Source organism: Penaeus vannamei, chromosome 23, assembly GCF_042767895.1.
Source record: "Penaeus vannamei isolate JL-2024 chromosome 23, ASM4276789v1, whole genome shotgun sequence".
Taxonomy (NCBI): domain Eukaryota; kingdom Metazoa; phylum Arthropoda; class Malacostraca; order Decapoda; family Penaeidae; genus Penaeus; species Penaeus vannamei.
In genome coordinates, this window is record NC_091571.1 from 36354679 (window position 1) to 36374283 (window position 19605).

At 33.4% G+C, this 19605-nt stretch overlaps 3 protein-coding genes across 5 annotated transcripts in view; 2 read left to right on the forward strand and 1 right to left on the reverse strand.

Moving 5' to 3' along the window:
- The window catches only part of LOC113818333 (deoxynucleoside kinase), a 5068-nt gene extending 2124 nt beyond the window's left edge, over positions 1–2944 (forward strand). Inside the window, exons 5-8 of one of the 2 annotated variants that reach the window (XR_003476848.2) lie at positions 666–784; positions 931–1025; positions 1349–1583; positions 2409–2538. Coding sequence is in view for 1 of the 2 variants with exons in the window: in XM_027370531.2 (XP_027226332.2) it covers positions 666–784; positions 931–1025; positions 1349–1501 (367 nt within the window). In the remaining variant the exon portion in view is untranslated. Of the gene's footprint in view, positions 1–665; positions 785–930; positions 1026–1348 lie in introns of both variants that reach the window. The other variant, XM_027370531.2, reaches the window with a different exon arrangement.
- Positions 2945–3024: 80 nt separating this feature from the next.
- Positions 3025–15559, reverse strand: LOC113803772 (tetratricopeptide repeat protein 21B-like). 2 transcript variants are annotated; one of them, XM_027354596.2, is made up of 27 exons: positions 15375–15559; positions 14837–15007; positions 13879–14013; positions 13547–13740; positions 13128–13319; positions 12823–13006; positions 12375–12567; positions 12107–12177; positions 11862–11952; positions 11382–11518; positions 10988–11174; positions 10772–10881; positions 10444–10564; positions 9969–10111; positions 9500–9693; positions 9163–9253; positions 8876–9021; positions 8421–8568; positions 7954–8090; positions 7617–7752; positions 7039–7186; positions 6580–6742; positions 6158–6380; positions 5855–6049; positions 5503–5649; positions 5153–5294; positions 3025–5018 (listed from the first exon to the last, which is right to left on the reverse strand). In XM_027354596.2, exons 1-27 carry the CDS (start codon positions 15399–15401, stop codon positions 4873–4875), a joined length of 3972 nt encoding a protein of 1323 aa, XP_027210397.1. In that variant the 5' UTR covers positions 15402–15559; the 3' UTR covers positions 3025–4872. The 2 variants fall into 2 exon arrangements, with proteins under 2 accessions (XP_027210397.1, XP_069993377.1); XM_070137276.1 differs by lacking the exons at positions 14837–15007; positions 15375–15559 and adding an exon at positions 14148–14283.
- Positions 15560–15852: 293 nt separating this feature from the next.
- Non3 (Ribosome production factor 2-like protein Non3) lies at positions 15853–18889 on the forward strand. The gene is made up of 6 exons (XM_027354597.2): positions 15853–16046; positions 16512–16644; positions 16934–17093; positions 17360–17639; positions 18273–18417; positions 18530–18889. Exons 1-6 carry the CDS (start codon positions 16024–16026, stop codon positions 18722–18724), a joined length of 936 nt encoding a protein of 311 aa, XP_027210398.2. The 5' UTR covers positions 15853–16023; the 3' UTR covers positions 18725–18889.
- The last annotated feature ends 716 nt before the right edge of the window (positions 18890–19605 follow it).

Sequence of the window (19605 nt, forward strand, 5' to 3'; positions counted from 1 at the left end):
GTATTAAAATTGATATTTGAATTAACCGCACCAAACTAATCCATGGGCAATTTGAGAGCAAAGAAGCATAAGTTTATCTTTACAGTATGGATGCACTACGTTAGGACAAATTGAATATGATATTCTTTTAGAGGACAAAAATCTGCAGATGTCGGTACAAAAAGTAATATGCAGACACAAACGGTAACGCCACAAAAAAAAATAATAATAATAAAAAAAAATAAAATGCGGAAAGCACAACTCTCATCCTAAGTCCACTCAGTGCTCCCAAGTTTCTGGTTTATCCTGCCATGCATACCAAGGTGAAGACAAGGTTTCCTGGGGGTATTAGGGGACAGAGCCCCCCAGCAACTTAGATTGATGATGAATTTTTTGATGTGGAGTTAGGGACTTAGTCTCTGTCGTGTGAATCCATGTGAAGTGATTGTTAGAGACATTTCGTGTATTATATATTAAAATTTTACATAATTAGATCTATATATTTATTATTAAATTATTGATGTCCTGTATGCAGTCAACATAGGGATAGGATCTCTAAAAAGTATATATGGTAATGATCTACCATTCAGCAAATTATTTAAAAGGTGAATTTTAAATGAACAGTAAATCCATTGTTTAAAGAGTAACAACAACTGTGAAGTAATATTGATGACTTTTATTTCCAGATATTGTTTTGTGGAAAGTGGTCATAATTCTGGAGAACTACAGGGTGCAGAATATAGTGTACTATGTGAATACTACGATCTGCTTGAGTCAACTCTTGATATTGGAATAGATTTAATAGGTAAGAAAGCATAAATATTTGTCTAAAGCTGAAGCAATGAATCTATTTAATGAATGGTATGTTCTGTATTATTTCTTCATTTTCCAGCAAATTGTGTGAAAACGATGAAAAGACTAAAATGTGGTTATATTTCTATATTTACACAGTATACTTAAGATCGACACCAGAAACTGTACACAACAGGATGATAGAGCGAGGTCGGTCAGAAGAAGCAGGTGTTCCATTGGAGTATCTCAAACAGGTATTTAGAAGAGTGATTTAACTGAAGCTGTTCATACTGATTTATTCCTAGTACTGCTGTTGCTGCTTCTTCTTCCTCTTATTCATTTTGATAACTCAAAGATATAGATGTAATGCTTTATACAATTATCATTATGTAAGTAATATACTTACTACTTACTATAATGCTAAAATTTAAGTATGCATAGAGTGATGTATATATGGCAGATAAGTATGTTTAAAGGTCTGCTTGTACATCTCTAACATGTTTTTAAAGATTATACTTAAACATATGTATATGCTAAATCCTCATCTAAATAACCTCTTAACTTTCTTTTTCAAAAGGTTCACAACTACTACGAGAATTGGTTACTAGAGCATAAACCTCGTGCACCCCCAGCTCCAGTACTTGTAATTGATGCTGACAAGGATTTGGAGAAGGTCAAGGAGGAGTATAGACAAAAGAAAGCAGTTATTATGGGAGAAGAACCTTTATAATGAAGGCTGTAAATCATGATCTCAACTTCATGTGTCTGTTTTTTACATTGAACATACCATCCATCTTGCTGGTGAAAGTCGTGTATGTTTTACTATATATATATAATGAGTAAAAGTAGTTCTGTTCATAGAATTTAAGATTTTAAACGTGTTTAAAAAGAGGCAGTTGCCTTATGTATAAGCTTCCAATGACATTCAAGTCAAGTTTTGTATTGTAAGAATAGTTCCGATTGGTCTCCAAACAAGCAATGAGGTAACCTTTCAGCGTCTTTATGATAAAATATCTACCTCAGTATATGGATTGTTTTCACCACATGCATCTATTTAGCAAACCATAACAATTTTTGATAGATAGATAGGGATATATATAGATACGTATATATAATGTTTATATATATGCATATATATCTTTATATCTATATATATACATAATTACACAGCAGCTATAGTTACCTAAATCATAATTTACATACAACTAATGCTATACAGTAGAACTTATGAATATTTTATGTTTTTTCAGTGCAATAATGATTAAATTTCAGGTTCTGTTTCTGTGAGTAAGACAGGGTAACAGCTAAGATTAAATAAATCTTTACTGAAGAAATCTTTGTGATAGTCATTTCTTCATTTTAATTCTGCTTGCTTGTTTATAAATTATAACTGCTATTGATATATTTCTTAAGTTTTTTTTACTTTTTATGAACTTAACTGTACTTGCATTTGTATTGATAGTTAACCATAATTTCTATATCATTTATGACTCCACAATAATACTTACAACGGGCATGAGATTTTTTTACTTCTTGTCTTTTTCTTTTTTCTTTTGCATTAGTGAAGCAGTGATTCACTAGATTTTTTATATATCTTTTTTTAAGCTCAGGTACCCATTTCACATACTTCATTACAGGTATCAAATGATTTCAAAGGGAACTTGAGGCATTATTAGCATGACAGCAAACAACGAACACGAAAATATGTATCAGGTGACTGACTGCTGTTCTCAAGACATACTGTATTTGCTTTATTTTTAGGGTCAGTTTGGTAATTAGGAAATAAAGTTACTTGAACTATGAACTTTGAACTTTGATGAGGATTTACTTAAAATAAATTATATTAAGTAAGGAGTCCTTGTTTTAAAATTAACAGTTAGTAGGAACATTAAAGAAAAGATCTCTTGACAGTTGAGTTTGTGTTCAATATAGTTGAAAGCAAATATAATCTGCTTCAGTCTTAAAGGCAAATTTTAAAAATCACTTTGTTCAAATTAATCTGGTCAAAAGAGATTTTTTAATAAATGTATATTAAGAGTTTTTTTTATAATGTATACAGGAAGAAATATATAGTTGTTTCAGTACTTTTATACTAAGTATATTTATATATATAAAGCACTAAGTTACATTCTAAGAATGTAAGTAGTACAAAAATAAATTTATAATATTTAAATATATTTTTCACTTCCTTTTTTACTAGTTATCCCTGTTAATCAAAAACAAAGTTGTGAAATAAATAAGTTGCTTATATATACTGTTCACAATTAGTTTATTTTGGTGAAAACAAAAACATGAAAAATTTTTATTGTTTACTAATACAAACCTGTATAGTCATCACTTGTGGACAATACTTCCATTAAAAAGAACTTTGCTCTATGGTTATCATAACAAATGCAATAATGGATCAAGAACCAACATATGAAATAATAATACAAAGGCTATTGATGCCAGGAACCTTTCACTTCTGAAATCAAGAACACACAAGATTGCTAAGAAGTAAAACAAGATCCAAGGAGTAAGGAAATCATTAATCACTGGTGTTGGTTTGTATATTTTTTTGAAACATTACAAGTGTTAACAATAATCCTTTATGCTGAACATACAATGCACACAAAATGAAAAAATCCTTTATATTTCCTATGGTGAGGTATTCTCATTTTATTTGTGCACTATCATTCCCGGTATTCCAAGGGAGATGCGCTAAAATCTGGCACCTCTACTGGCACATTATCTTCCCATGGTTAATTTACTTTATGACCGAGATAGATGGAAGTATTCTCAGCCACTCACCACTTGAAATACCTATATATATGCTATGTTTACCGAGGCTGTATTTTTTTGAACGGTCAAAGACAGGTTATAAAAGTACAATGTATTGCAGAAGTAGCTATGCCCAGGTCTGCCATTTATATTGTCTTGGGGGTAGCTAAAGACCTTCCATGTAATGCTATTCCTCTTTGTAAACAATACTGGACTGACAAACTTTTGAGAAGAGATATTCTGATATCAAGCATGACCATGCCATCACTTATGAAAAGCCAACCTACCATCCTAAAAGACCTCCCTGTGTACCATACAATAACTTGCAAAGGGAACTGAATCTGATATTATAGTGCTGCCAAAAATGCAAAAATGCATGATAAATCTCTTTCATTTACAAGGCAACACAAAGACTGGATTACTGAAAAGTTCATGTTTATTGATAAATACATCTTTGGAGGCACTGAGGCTCTGGCATGTATACTCAACAGTGCACTGAAAAAAGTTAAATAGCCTGATTTAGTGATGTGTTGAGGTCATCAAGAAGCAGGAAATATCACCAAGTATTAATAAGAATATATATGTAATGCAGACTGTACCTCAGCCTCTACGGCATTAATTGGTCTTTTTTTCCTTGTACAGACTGTAAAAACTTGATCAAACAGTTTAATTGTTTCAATATTATAAATGCATTGTGCACAATATAACCTGTAGGTATAAAATTATTTCTTTCCAATATTTTTCCATAAACAGTATTTCTCATTTATCATCTAGTTATACAATAAAATATTTCATACAATTTTAGACTGGTGAAGCAGTTTCATAAACTTCAAATTCAACAATCTTAATCTTGGGATCTCAACTCTTGTGCATACACTTATAACTGTAGTGTTACTGGACGGATATTTGTAATGTAAGGTGATAAATATTCTCTGAGTAATATGTTCAAGCATTATTCTATTAAATAATTTCAGGCTGTGTATGACTAGACTATTTGGGGATGCCTAACATAAAATGGAATAATTGACTAGATTAAACAATCCCACTGGAAAAAAGGAAGAAAAAAATATATATAATAAGATCATCTACATTGTAAAAATAAAGTTATCTGATAAAATTATTAGTAATAATAATTCAGCACTAAGAAAACACACCAATCATTAGTAAATTATACAAATATAACAAATACTCCACATGGTTCAAAAAAATCATTATAAATAATAATTTTTAAAAACACATCTCCATGTACAGATCTATCAGTGACATTCATCAGTATTTCTAATAACCTCTAATGAGTATATCTGGATTTTTTTCTTCTTTTGAGTTTCCAAATATCTCCCTTTAAACTCGAATGCTTGCTCGTGATTTATCCAGAATATCTTTGCGTATCCTTGGGTACTCAGGGTGCTTATTTAGAACAGTATGACACACATCTATTGCATCTACATATCTTTTGGCTTTCATGTAATTGAATGCCAGCTTGTATCCTGAAAAAGGGAAAATATTGAGTCTTAAAATACTAAAAATAGAGATACAGAGATAAGTACATTTCATATGTTTGTGTATGTATATCAAAGGCTGAAGTTACAAACTATCTTAAAGTTCTAGTTAAATTTCTTACCTATCATTGGATTTGTATTTCCACTGAACTTCCAAGCTTGTTCATAGTTGTATGCAGCATCCCGATAACTTTGTTCCTTCTCCATGATGAAACCCATATATTCATAAGCTTTCATACAAGATCGGTTGTGCTGTAAGACACGCTAGAAGAGGAAATTTGAGGTTGAAAATATACTTTCCTGAGAGTTAGTATTGTTGTATACATACAAGACCCTTACTATTGATATTTGAATTTAAGGAATCATGTATTTTGTACTTACTTCTAGGTAGACAAGCATGAGAAATATATAAACAAGAAATAACATGTGAAAACAATTTCTGTTTGGCAAAAAATCAGTATTCATATCAAACCTTGAGAAGGTCTGTAGCCATGTCATATTTTCCAGTCTGCACATATATGTCTGCCAACAGTAACCAACATCTCTCCAGGTATTCTGCATCCTCAAAATTCCAAATTGATTTAGCTACTCGCTTTAGCTGATTTCGAGCACGTGGAGTCTGAAAACAAATTTAAAATTTTGGATGAAAGCTATTATGTGAATTTTTCTCTAGACACACCAATTTTAAAATGAAAATACCTCACTTGAATAGATTTAGCACAACCACCTGAACCGTTTGAAGGAAAATCAATTCTTAATATTACAAAGGTATCTATATTTCTAGTATAATACCTGGCAAAAATCACTGTTGTTTTTTATCTAACCTGCTTTAATATCATGTATGCTGTAGCCATACCAAGAATGGCCCCAACATGATTCTTGTAACTTTCTTGGCTGGCAATGTTCATAAAATCTTGCAGTGCTCGCTCAGCATTGGCCTTCTGCTTTGTTGCCAACAAGAGGAAATTACTTAGAATCTGATGAGAAACTTGCTGATCACCAGGTTTGGGACTCAGTTCCTGAAACATAAAAATCTGTTGTGAAAGGCAGGTAGCTATTCTCAGCAAATATCTCAAAAATGATGTCTCAAATAAAAAAATCTAATCGTCTCCCCTAAAACAATTTACCTTCAGGAGTTTATCTGCTGTCCTAATTGCCATGTCCAAAGTGTCTCTTGCACCAGACTGGTTGACTTCACTGTCCACACTTTCAAAAGTCTCGCCTCCAATGGTGTCATTATCTGGATTCAGGCAAATTTCAATCATGTTATAAATTGCTCTTTGACCCCATTCTTGATCCTTCCGTGCTTTATTGAAGTACTTCAATGCGGCATTGGGATTTCCTACATACCTGTGAAAAAGCTTACTTGTTTATAAAAGAGTATAATGTGAAAAAGCTGTCAGTAAAGTTCTGAAATGGATGTATTCCCAATATCTCCAATTTTTATGGTATTACAAAATTATATATTGGTCTCATATCTAAGCATCAATTTTGACAAAAAGTTTGAAATATAGAAATGGATAAATTTTCAGCAAATTCAGAATAATACCATTCATATAAGCCTTTACAGAAGTTGAAACCAGAGTCCATGTATGGCTTAAGGGTAGCTTGCTCAGCCCGATCAAGATATGGATTTGTCTCATCTAAGGTTCCAGTTCGTCGCATAACCTCTACAAGACGAGCTAATGCTGGGAAATATGCTGGACGCCTGTCTGTTTTGATTAGAACAATATAAATTATGAGAGTTTGCATACAACAGTTAGAGTGCTATATAAAACCAACATTAAATGAAGGTTTCTACATATCAATCAATGAAATTTACAACAGCATACAATCTTAAAAACTTTACATTTTTATTAATGAAATGAGAATCAAATTGAATCAAATACAGTTACGATCATTTGCCATTTGTTACTGCAATGACGGATAAAAACTTTTTATGCAAACTAAAGTAAGCCGAAGAACAGTTTATTTCCAGTGACATATTGAGTGAACATGAACTACATACCAAGTAACTGTTGGAAGTGAAACATAGCTGTATCATACTCATTTCGTCGGTATGACAAGTCAGCCATCATGACTGTGGCACTGTCATTTTCTTTGTCACTTCTCAGCAGTGTCATGCAAGTGTACTGACACTGATCCAAGTCATTAATCTGGGAAGCAAAACATATTTTGTTCATGTTTTTTTCATTCTACCCTTTACATATTTCCAACACTTAAAATATAACAGGTGAACAGCTCTACTTGATATAAATATAAGACTCATGAATACTTGAAACTTGATGGCATATACTGATATGTAATTTTTTTAGCCTTTTTCAAATGCATTTCTTACTACCTGCATATCATACACTTTTTTGTTATATTTGTAAAATATTGTGATACACACATCATTGAAGACATAGATGCAAATCTATACTGATAGCCTCTGACATCTACCGCTGTTAACCAACATTTTGAACCATGTGCTAGTTAGTCCACACAGCAAGCTAAAAGCAACAAAGTTGATAAGGATATCCACCTTCACTACAGTAATACATAAACCTTTTCATTCTTGTTTAGTAAAACAATTATTATGCTTACTTGCATATAAAGCTTTGCTAAGGCCAAAAGTGTAGGAGCATGTTCTGGATCATACTGAAGAGCTTCCTTGTACAACCTAATAGCTTGATCAAACTCACGCTGGTTTGCAGCATGTTCAGCCATCTTGCTGCACATGCTGAAAAATCAAGGCAATTTCTTATGTTCACAAAATAATTTTGTAAATAGCATAAAACTCCAAATGAAGAACTGAAAAGCTTTGCATATGATACAAAGAAATTAATCACAGTTATCATAAAAGTAGAGATTAGTCTATATACTCTCACAATGTACCCCAAAAACATTACAAACTCGAGCAACAGCTAGTTATCAAACATACCTGCCAGCTAACTGCTTCTGCTCAGCTACGGAGTCTGGCAGCTCTACCTGTGCTCTCTTGAGGACTTTTACTTGCACATCCTTGGCCTTACTAAGAGTTGAAAGAGCTTGATCAAAATGACCTGCCCTTTCATGAACCTGAAATTCAAAACATTAATGTAAGATCATCCAAATTATCCCAAGGCAGAAGAATGAAAAAATACAAGAACACACTAGCATGCAATATGTTCCAGAAATGAAAAAGAAGAACTCCAAATTTCTAAATATCTGATGCTCATCATATACACAAGATTTTCTGGGGATCTGATGTGCTAACAATTTGCAAAATACTTTGAGTTCAAACATTTGTATAATCATTCTTTCAGTATTCAGATATTAAATGAATACTGATTGCTCTTCTGGAAGCTTATCATTCCCATATTTATAGACTACTTATAGACTGGTCCAAACAAATCTTCGGAGGTTTACCTTTGCAAGAAGGTTGAGGAGCTTTGCTTGAGTAAGCATAGAAGTAAGGTTGGAATGATTGATGGCTTCCACTTCCAGTGCCTGGTTAATGGTCTTCTCTGATTTATCATACTGCTTCAGCCTCATTTGCAGCTCAGCCATATCATATCTGTTTGAAATATGTAACATGGAACTTGTAGTCTTTATATTTGAGTGATTTCTTTCATACTGCTTTTGTGACATCATTTATAAGCCATTGTCTTTTTGGGCTATCTAGTCAAAAGTCATGATGTCATGTCTTAGTGAGCTTTTAAAAAAATAAGTGATATTGTTAACAAATCTCATTCTAATAATCTAAAGAGACACATCATATTCAACACAATCTAATGGGATATGATTAAAAACAAGGGTTTAGAAAAATATGTACTTAAATCTTGTGTACCCTAATTTGACCAATTCATGGCACGAAATCTTACCGTAACTGGTTACTGCTTCCACTCTTTATTGCTTCCTTGTAATAATTGATAGCTTTTCCATACTGATGCGTCTTCACAAGTGCCATGCCCATGCGACATGCTAACACCGAATCTCTTGGGTTACGTTTCTGAGCCTGTTCATAAACCTAACCAAAAAGAAATAGCAGAATATAAGACATAATGAGCTAAAGTCTAGCATAAAAGAATCATCATATGAAAGTCATACAGCTCTGAAATTTCAAAGTAATAACAGAGCATCAATAACAAAACTGCGATCATACTGTTACCTCAATGGCACGGTCAGGTTCTTGAATGGACATGTAGGCATCCCCCAACATTAAGTAGCTCTGGGGCGTTGGATTCTTTTCAACTACTTCTCTGTTAATGAAGAAAAATGCAGTCAAATTGTATGAAAATATACATAATATCTACATAGTCATACAAGCTCACCTATCTATTTACCTCTTTGAAATATCAATTTATGTTTATACATGAAATAATTTCATATATGAAGTAACTATATTTTATGATGCACTGTATTTTTTTGTGAAGATGCAGAATACAATTCTGTTTTATTGAAATTCCTTATATCAAAAATACTGAATGAATTTCATTTTACCACACCTATAACAAGTAGCAAACATTCGCTTGTCTTTGAGATTATTAAGATAAATATTAGCCATCTTGTCTCTAGCTTCCAGGTAGTACGGCTGATCAGGTCCAATAGATCGCAGCATGGCAAGAGCATGTTCAACATCTCCACGCATTAAGGCCAAGTCTGCACTGGCAATATTTAGCCTGATTTCTTCACCAGTTCCCTTCAAAGAAAAATACCTGTTAGTTTACCTTTTGAAATTATCTAGTTTAATTTTTAACTTTTAAAAAATCATTTAAAGGGGTGCATCTGAAATTCCTACATCATCTAGCTAATTACATCAATTATATATTCCAGCCATTATAATGATAATAGTTTTATTTATCACCTAGAAATGTAATATAGTAGCAAAAAATATAACATACATAAAGAAACATTAAACCTTCTTATCTTAATTTTGATAAAATGTAGAAAGAATTTCAGTTTCTACAAACTAACCTGAAACTCCGTCATTGCCTGTGTCATGATACTAGCTGCCTCATTAGGTTGGTCATTGAGCCGGTAAGCATCACATAATTCTAAAAATACTGATGCTCTGTCAGGCAAAGTCAGCTCAGCTTTATTGCGGCTTCCTTTAGTTGCTGGAAGAGACATGAAATCGCATTTTTAATAAATCATGTGCATGTTCACATAAAAAGGAATGTCTATGATACTTCTATGACTAAGGGAACTTTCTGAACTAATTACAACAGAAGATTTTGAAGGATGAAATACATCTATGAAGCTGCACTAAAATCAGGAATTACAATGGAATTTACTGTGAGTAAATGCATTGGACCTCTAACTGGTGTTGAAGATCTCACTAATACTTAGTTGTAAGTAAATCCCAGTTTTACACACTACTTAATGGAACTAAAAATTATGAATATAATGTACTATACACCTCATCTGTCAATGGGATGAATGAACTTACTTGTGGGTCTGGTATTTGCAAGGTTCAAACAGGATTTCAGTGTATTGATAGCTTCTTGATACTGTCCCTGCTTTTTCATAACCCTTGCTCGAACTAGGTGGTATGTTGGTTGCTCTCTTACCTGTTAAAGTAAGGAGAGTGTAATCTAAAATAATAAACTATCATAAGCCTTAGTTTTATCAAACTCAAAATCAGCAGCTGTCTTTATATAAAACCCAACAATACAGTAAACTACTGTGGTTTGAAGTTTCTGGTCTAATATGGTACTAGCTGTTAAAAAATCCAGGCTTTCTGTTTATGATCTCATTAGAGACGAGAAAAAAAATACCTCAAAGTTATATGAGAGTCCCACTTCCAGGCTCTGCTGAGCTTGCTTGAAGTTTCCTTGGTGGAGCTGAATCTGGGCCATCAGCAAGTGTGCATCAGAACTTGTTGAATCTGTCAGTATAAGTGACATTCAGGCATATTGCAATAAATCTGAATTTGCTTTTCAACACTAAAACTCCTCTGATCTCAACATGATATGAATCTTAATTTTCCTTACCAATTTCATCTAACACATGCTGGAGTATTGTTGATGCTCCTTTCACGTCACCAGTAACAAACTTTGTACGAGCAGAGAGCACAAGAGCAGTAAGGAGGGCAGGACATGCACGGGTAATGGCATCCAGTACAAGTAATGCTCGTTTCACAACAGGAGGCACCTCAGTTGTCGTTGCGGTATCACTTGGCTAGTGAAATGAACATCAAGTAAATAAATTCATTCAACTTTCTAAAATTATATGAACAGTGAAAAAAGGTTATCAGTTTCAGACTCTTTTTCATGAACATATATTATCTTAATTATTGGAACCATTAAAAAAATGTATATATGGCATGTGCTGCTGAAGAATATCATCCTAGTTTAATGCTAAAATACCTAACTCATTCTTCCATACCTGATTTGGAGCATAGAGGAGACATTCATGGACAATGAGAAGCAAGAAGTCAGGATTCAGAGCCGCCAGGTATGTGGAACCAAAGGCCATTCCTCGATGGTTCTTGAAGTGGTTGTCAATTGCTTCCGTCAGTAAAGCTGTGGATAATAGTTGATATTACTCCCTCTATGTGAGTCCAACATACAGAAGCAAATCAGAAAAAATATCAATGACAATACATATACTGCATGATAATTTAAAAGAGCACAAAATTACATAAACATTAGAACAAATATATAATTAATCTCAACAGAAGTTGAAACTAAGAAATTGAATAATTTGTCATTCAAAGTCTACATTTACTATTCTACTACCTAAACTTAAAAATAAACAAAATAAAAGTATATAAATGAAGATTAAACTTTCATAATCAAATGTTATTAATTCTATTAACAATAGTAATAGTAATAACATTACATAAAGCTTATCACACAAAAATACCTAATATTGTGTCGGGATTCTGATTTTTCATCCGCCCTAAAACAGCAGACAGGTAAAGGATATCCGGTGATGCCCCGAGGCTCCGCTGTACCTGGAAAATTGAAGAAGGGCCTTAGGGAGCATGGAAGCAGGAAGGTTTCTAGTTGAGATCCAAAGTAATAACAATTATATCAACTCATGAATACATGTCTAACTTGGCAAGAACAATTACAGGCATATGATGACAGGATATAAATTGTTAATACCTCTTTCAAAAATTCCAACTGCTGTTCTGCAACATCCACCTGCCCCTCTAACAGCTGACATGAGATTATCCCTGAAGATAAAAATTATGGCCTTTAAAATGGTATGGTGATATATAAACAAGGTGAATGCATTCAATAAAAGCACAAGTTGACACTGATATAGATAAAGTCATGTCTTTTGGAGAAATATATGAGTTGATAGTGCATTTTTTCTTTTTTCTTCTTTTTTTTTACAAAGTATCTATGACCATCTATCAGGGTATCTAACCTGTGAGAGCTGCCACAGATGACTCATCCAATTTCGTAGCATTCTTGTAATACTTAGTGGCTTCCTTGTTGCGACCTTGTAATAGACACTGATAACCCACTTCTGTGAGGTATTCTGCATTCCCTGTATCAATTTTTGCAGCTTTGCTTGCCATCATGAAAGTCTCTTCTAACACAAGACGATTTCTTCCACACTAGAAATTTGTTTGCCATAAATATATATTAATAAAAAAAGTTAACCTATTAATATTCAAGCAGTGTACAAGTCTCTTCTAATACAAATCAGTTTCTTTCACACAAGAAATTTGTCAGGCATAAATATACATTGATAACATGAGTTAATCTATCAATAATTAAGGAGTGAAAAAGTACTATGAATATATTCATTCTGTCCTTTCTTTTGGAACAACTCATGTACTTCTTTCACAGGTATTCTTTATCATACTTACAATTCTTGAAAACAACTGAGCCATATGAACAAAAAGAGATGCGTTGTTTGGCTCACTCCTATCCATTTCACTGTATAAATCTCGAAGTGCCTGAGCTGCTTCGTCATAGTTACCTTGGCGGCACAGTGCATACAAGGTTTTATGCTTCAAGGCTTCAATATTGTGAGAGTCTACACTAAGAACTCTGTCAAAAGATAAAAGTATATTTCATATATTAATGATAACTTCATGGATATGTCACTGATAAAGTCCAGTGTAAGAATAAAATAGCTCATCAAGTCAAATATCATTTTGAATAAACGTACCTTGTAGCTGCATCCATAGACTGGTCCCATTCTTGTTCTGAGAGATACACCTTCATCTTCTCTACAAGTGGTCCGGTGAAATCAGGGTATGCAACAACAAGGACATTCAGAGTTTCCATGGATTCTTTGTAAGAACTGCGATTTTCATAGTACTTTGCTTTTCCGAAGAGAGCATCAATATTCTTTGGGGACCTGAAAAATGAGTTACAATAGATAAAGAAGCTACTTAAAAATCTTATTACAAACACAAGATACATAAACATTGTTCATATCATTAAACAATAATATCTGTTATTTCACACAAGATTATATTCAAATTGCAAAAGTTTACCTGTTCAGCCTAAATATTTGTTTTTTAAAGACAAAACAGTTTCTGTAGTCACAATGCTAGTAGCTTATATATAATCTATGCCACCTACCTTTGAAGTACAGCCTCAAACAACTGGAGTGTGTTTTTGATTTTACTCTCTCTACCAGCAAACAGCTCCACCCAGCCTTTTAATGTGAGCCCAGCAAGATCTTCAGGGTTTAGTTTCAACATGCGATCAATATATTCTCGTGCTTTGTCCACTTTTCCAGAGAGAAGGAGGAACATGGCAGCATAATACAAACACTGAAAGATGAAAATATGTCAACTAAGGGTAAATTACATAAGGCAGCTCCAAATTCAGTAATTACTCTGAGGCATCCTCATTTGATGATAACTTCCAAGCAAAGTAAAATTATACAAGTCTTATAAGTTCATATTTACAGATTCTGGAGCCCTTTTTCTTTCTTCTTTGAGCTTAGCATCCAACATAGTAACAGCTTCTTTGTCAACTACTTGGCAGTGTCGATGAGCATAGATCAATGCAAGAAGTGTTCCCAGCATGACATCTTGGTCATTCTGTGAAGAGGTACAGAAAGAAATATCAATATCTGTGTCTCACACTTATGCCATTCAGTAAATCTTTACATTACAAACACATTCACAAATCCCCAACTCCACATCACAAACTATTTTCAACAAAATTTAACTACCATGACTGGGCATATGCTTCAGGGACTATCTGAGAGGAGTGTTGATGGGGGACTCTGCCTCCTAACATCCCCCAGGAAACATTGTCTTCACCTCAGTAGGCATGGCAAGATAGAGCTGAAACTCAGGAGCGCTAAGTGGACTTACGCTATGAGCAGCACTTTCCACAACCTTTTTCCTTTATTTGTGGTGTTATCCTTCATGTCTCCTGACTATTTCTTGTATTGAAAATTGCAACTTTTGTCTTCTATAAGAATATTTTTAATTGGCCCTAGCTTAGTGTGTCAGTACTGTAAAGATCAACCTGCCATTCTAAAAGAAGAACATATACAAATAAAAAATAAATTACATTCTAATAAATTATTGTGACTCAGATAAATCATGAGAAATATAATTCAAACTCCCAACATTAATGGAATTACGTAAATTCTTTTTCACATGAATGTATTCCTCATTTCAATAATAACTAAATTTAGATTTATTTCAAAATTTGATTAAGTATTGCTTCAGTCTTATATTTTTGTTTGATGGCATTAGCTTTAGAATTTGTATTAGATATTGGCTTACATTTAGTTTATGCTCTATATGATTATGGTTCTAATTAAATTCTAAAAACATTTTATTTAAATTAGACTAGATTAAGACACACTAGGGTCCTTTAATCTAATCTAATTTCTCAAAACCAACCCACCTGCAATGGTTGCAACTGTCTAATCGCTTCCTGTGTCTGGCCTTGCAAAAGATGCGACACTGCTGAGTAGAAGCGATACACAGGATCGTTGCCAAACTTTTTTGTTGCCGCCACAGATTCATTTTGCATTGCTTGATAATACTGCTCTCTTCCATAGTAGTGGATCTTGCCCTGGAATGTCATGTTATATGTTAGCTATGAGGATACTTTCTATGTAATATCATAGTGTCCTAACATCTATCATAACTCATTTCACTAGCAAATTATTGGAACTTTTAACAACCAATAGCCATTCTAAAAAAAAAAATGAAAGTTGAAAGTATGAATACTGAAACTATATACAACTAATAATTTCATTAAATATCCATTTAATTATGCAAATTCTCTTATATCATCCTCAAGCATACGGTGTCCCAAAGGATTGATGAACAAATATAGACAGCCATTATGGAAATACAAAAGGCCAAAGAAAAGAATTAATACATATAAATAAGAACTCCAACTGCCGTAGCTTCAGTTGCCACCGTCTACTTCTTACCTTAAATACAGCGTCAGCTTCACTCATCTTGTTTACTCAAGTGAACACGATCTCATAGAAGTATACCACACATAAATTTCTATTTACCCCCCTAAAAGACACTCAAAAGGCGATTTAATACGAAGATTTGACTTTCCTGCCGCCGAGTGTCAAGTTCATACTTCGTCGTCTGTTTATTTACTTGTGGAATGTGGACTTGAGCGTCGGTTCTTTTCGACGTGGATTTGCTTAAATATGATTTGATATAATCAAATATTGTCCAGGTGTTTTGTCACTGATTATCTATTTTTTAAATTGATACCCCTTTTTTTGGTTGCTTGGGGAATAAAGAGTAGATTTACTCACGGTATGTAAAATTTATTTATTCAAATTTCGACGAAATAGACAAAATCTATATCATAAATATTATCTTAATATAATTTCTGGAAAAAGCGCTGCGTAAATACAAAAAAGAAATATTCACAGAGCTTACCCTTACGATCCCTCGAGACTGTAAACACGGGAGGGCGAGAAACACGTGTGCGGCGCGAGCAGTCATAATAAAACCAAGTAAATAATTGACGGAGACAGGAACTTTGAACTCAACTCTAAATGCTATAACAAGTGATCATTTTCTTCTACAAGACGACAGCAGAGAAACTGTAACAAGATGACTGTAATGCAAAGAGTGGTGTAAGTATTTCTTGGGGTTTATGAAGATACATTTTCTCAGGAACAGAAGGAAATCTTATTTCTAATTGAATTAAGACTATGTGGATTTAAATTGCAGGAAGTAGCCCACAGTACAAGTGTCGACTTGATTAATAGTTATTTCTGTATATGAAATAGTACTAGTTATTCTGAAAGATTTCCCTCGCCTTGAAATTCTTGCAATATTGGTGCTTGTAAATTGCCTTTTACGTATCTTAAGCCCTTGCGAACATCAGAGAAAAGCATGAGCAAGATTGAAGATCGGGAATATGCAATTTAAGACTCCTGGAAGATTTGAATTGGACTCCACCCCCCTAAAACCCCCACCCTAGGCTCTTAACCCATTAACGATGGTCCATTTATTTTTGTGACACCTGACGTAAAGGTTTGATGGCAGGATAGAAGTTTATGAAAGTTGATTGATTGATTTTTACCACTTTTTTTCAGAAAACCCAAAAATCCACGTGCAAAGCGTGCCCTGGTCAAGAGAGAGCCAAAGATTATTGAAAATACAAAACAGTGTTTGTTTCTGCATGGGATAAAGACCGGAGAGTTTATGCGCAAATGTATAAAGGATATAGTAAGTAATATTGGTTACACTTAATTTTTTTCTTTCCTGATTGTTAATTATTTATGTACAAATGTACAAAATAAGAAAACCTTTTTCAGACTATAGCTACAGGAACTGATTTGAAGTCTTTTACATTTATTCATGAAATGATTCATTATATAGCTAGAAAAATGTTTATATTGATATATTTATCTGTGTTTTCTGTGTCTGTGTCGGTCTGTACATGTATGTCTCTTTCTTTGACAATTTTTTCTCTCTCCAGTTCCAATGCTTTCTAATGTTTTATTCTGACTTTCAGTATGCCCTGAAAAGACAAGACTCAAAGCTTCTGCAAAGTCAGGACCAGCTTTTACCCTTTGAAGACATTCTCCCCGTGGAAAGATTAGCACACGAGCATGATGCATCTCTCTTTGCTTATGCCACACATTCCAAGAAAAGACCTAATAACCTTATTCTGGGTATGTTTTTGATTTTTCTTAGTCTCAATAATGAATCAGCTAAAGAATTTTATTCTTTTTTATATGAATTGGCACTTGCACACCTCCCCCCTCCCCCTAAAAAAAAAAAAAAAGTTAAAAAGAACAAGGCAATGTCTTGGCAGCTTTCAAAAGATCAGTTAAATTATAATCCAAACCCCGCAATAGCATATGGTTCCTTTTTGTATTAACAGTAAAAGGAAAATGTACAATGAAATAATTATCAAATATTTTTTCTTCTTTTACAGGACGAATGTTTAACCACCACATTCTTGACTTGATTGAGTTAGGGGTAGACAACTACTTAGGTTTAGAAGACTTCAAGAATAAGAAAATTACTGTGGGCAATAAACCTTGCATGGTCTTCTGCGGCACCCAGTTTGAAGACTTGGTGGACTACAAGAACCTTAAAAATATACTGATTGACTTCTTCAGGGGTGTAGAAGCAACTGATGTAAGGTTGCAGGGCTTTGAACATGCACTTCTCTTTACGGCAACAGACGATACAATTTATATGAGGAGTTACAAGTGAGTTGATTATTATTATTATTTGCATGTTGTATTTACTTGTTACAGGAGAGAAGGATTAATTTCTAGGTAATTGTTTTTATATGACTGCTCTCTCTTTTGTTCTCTCTCTCTCTCTCTCTTTCACTGGCTTGCATTTTACCTTGTGAAATGCAGTATATCAATATCCTTTCTTACTGAACAGGTGTGTGGAAACTATTTAGATTGGTAAGACCATGTGTTTTCACTCCCTTCTTCACATCTTTTTGTATAGTTTATAAATCATGGTTTTATTTGCTTTATTAGATTGCAGTATATTTTATAACATATTCTAGAATTTCAAAGTTTTTGAAAATAAAATCCTTATAACTATCACTATCATGTTCATCATCACTCATCATGATAATGAGAAAATGTAAATGATATAGGTATTTGTTAAAAAAAAACAAAAACAATAAGAGATCAGAAAATATAATAGGTGTAAATCATTGAACAAATGAATAGAAATTAATGAAATAGTTATTTACAAAATTTTCTCATAATTGTAAAACCTAGACTATAAAATTATATCAATTTACTGGGGCTAATGAGGGAAGAGGTTGATCTGACTTCATATTATTAGCATTATTTTATTCAGTTATTTATTTTTCACAGGATCCTATTGAAAAAATCTGGCACAAGAATCCCCCGTGTTGAGTTAGAAGAAATTGGACCTTGTATGGATTTGAAAATTAGGAGGACTAAGTTTGCCTCAGATGACTTGAAGAAGAAGGCTTGCAGGCAACCTAAACATCTGAAGGTATAGAACTTTTACTATTTCAAACTTGAGAATATTGTATTTCTACAAGTGGCCCTGTTCCTCCCACCTACCTGTGAATTCTTTTTAGAGAGCAATTTTGTTTCCTTTCCAGGTTGGCAAGAAGAAGAACCAGAGCAGGGATGTGTTTGGTACAAAACTTGGCCGCATTCACATGACGAAGCAAGACTTAGGCCAGCTGCAGACACGCAAGATGAAAGCACTGAAGAAGAATAGTGCCAAAGCCAAGGCAACCAATAATGAAGCTTCAACTTCAACAGCAGAGCCAATGGAAGTATCTCAAGAGTAGCCTTTTGTAATCACAAATGTCTAGAATATCTATTTTTGTTTGATTATATGGCTGTAATAAGGTATATGAATATACTGCAGGAAAAGGACTTTTGAGATATTTTAAAAGGAATTAATAAAAATAACACAAAAATTGTAAAAGAAAATAATAAAACAAACAACAAAACTTGAATTTTTTTCTCTATTCGGTTATAATGTATTTGTGTATGATTGCTTTAAATTATAGAAGCACAAACATTTCCCATTAATGAAAGGTTATCCTAGTAACAAATATAAAACTACAAAACCAAATCAGTAAGATAGACACATGTTAAAAGAATCATTATTTTATTTTAACCACACCCATACTGTGTACCCTTTAAATGGAGATCTTGTAAAATTAATTTCACACCTGATTATTTATGCCATATTTTCTCGCCCTAGAAGTAAAAAAAAAAATTATTATTCTGTCTATTAACCAGTTAAGACAGGCATTTAGCATACACTGCTCCTTGAATATATTTACATTGGAGCATATGAGATTTTCCCATTAGACCTCAGCCACTTCAGTGTCTAATTACCCCCTTAATGAAAATGACCCCCACTATACCATGTGTGAAAAAAATATACCCAACCCGCACCACTCCGAGGCTTGTCCACATCAGTTGGCATACCTTTTAAGTCCTATCAAAAGCAGGCAAAGCACTAGCTAACCAACAATTTGCAATTTAAAATCTCTTTCCAGTTGATTGACTCACTTTAACTTCACTTCACAAACATGCCCGCTCGCTAAGTCCGCTTCTTTAGATTTGTTGAAATCGCAAAACTGAACTCCTTGAAAACATTAAATTATTGTAATGCACTTTTAAGTCATCTTTAAATTGTATATTTTTTTTCACTCAA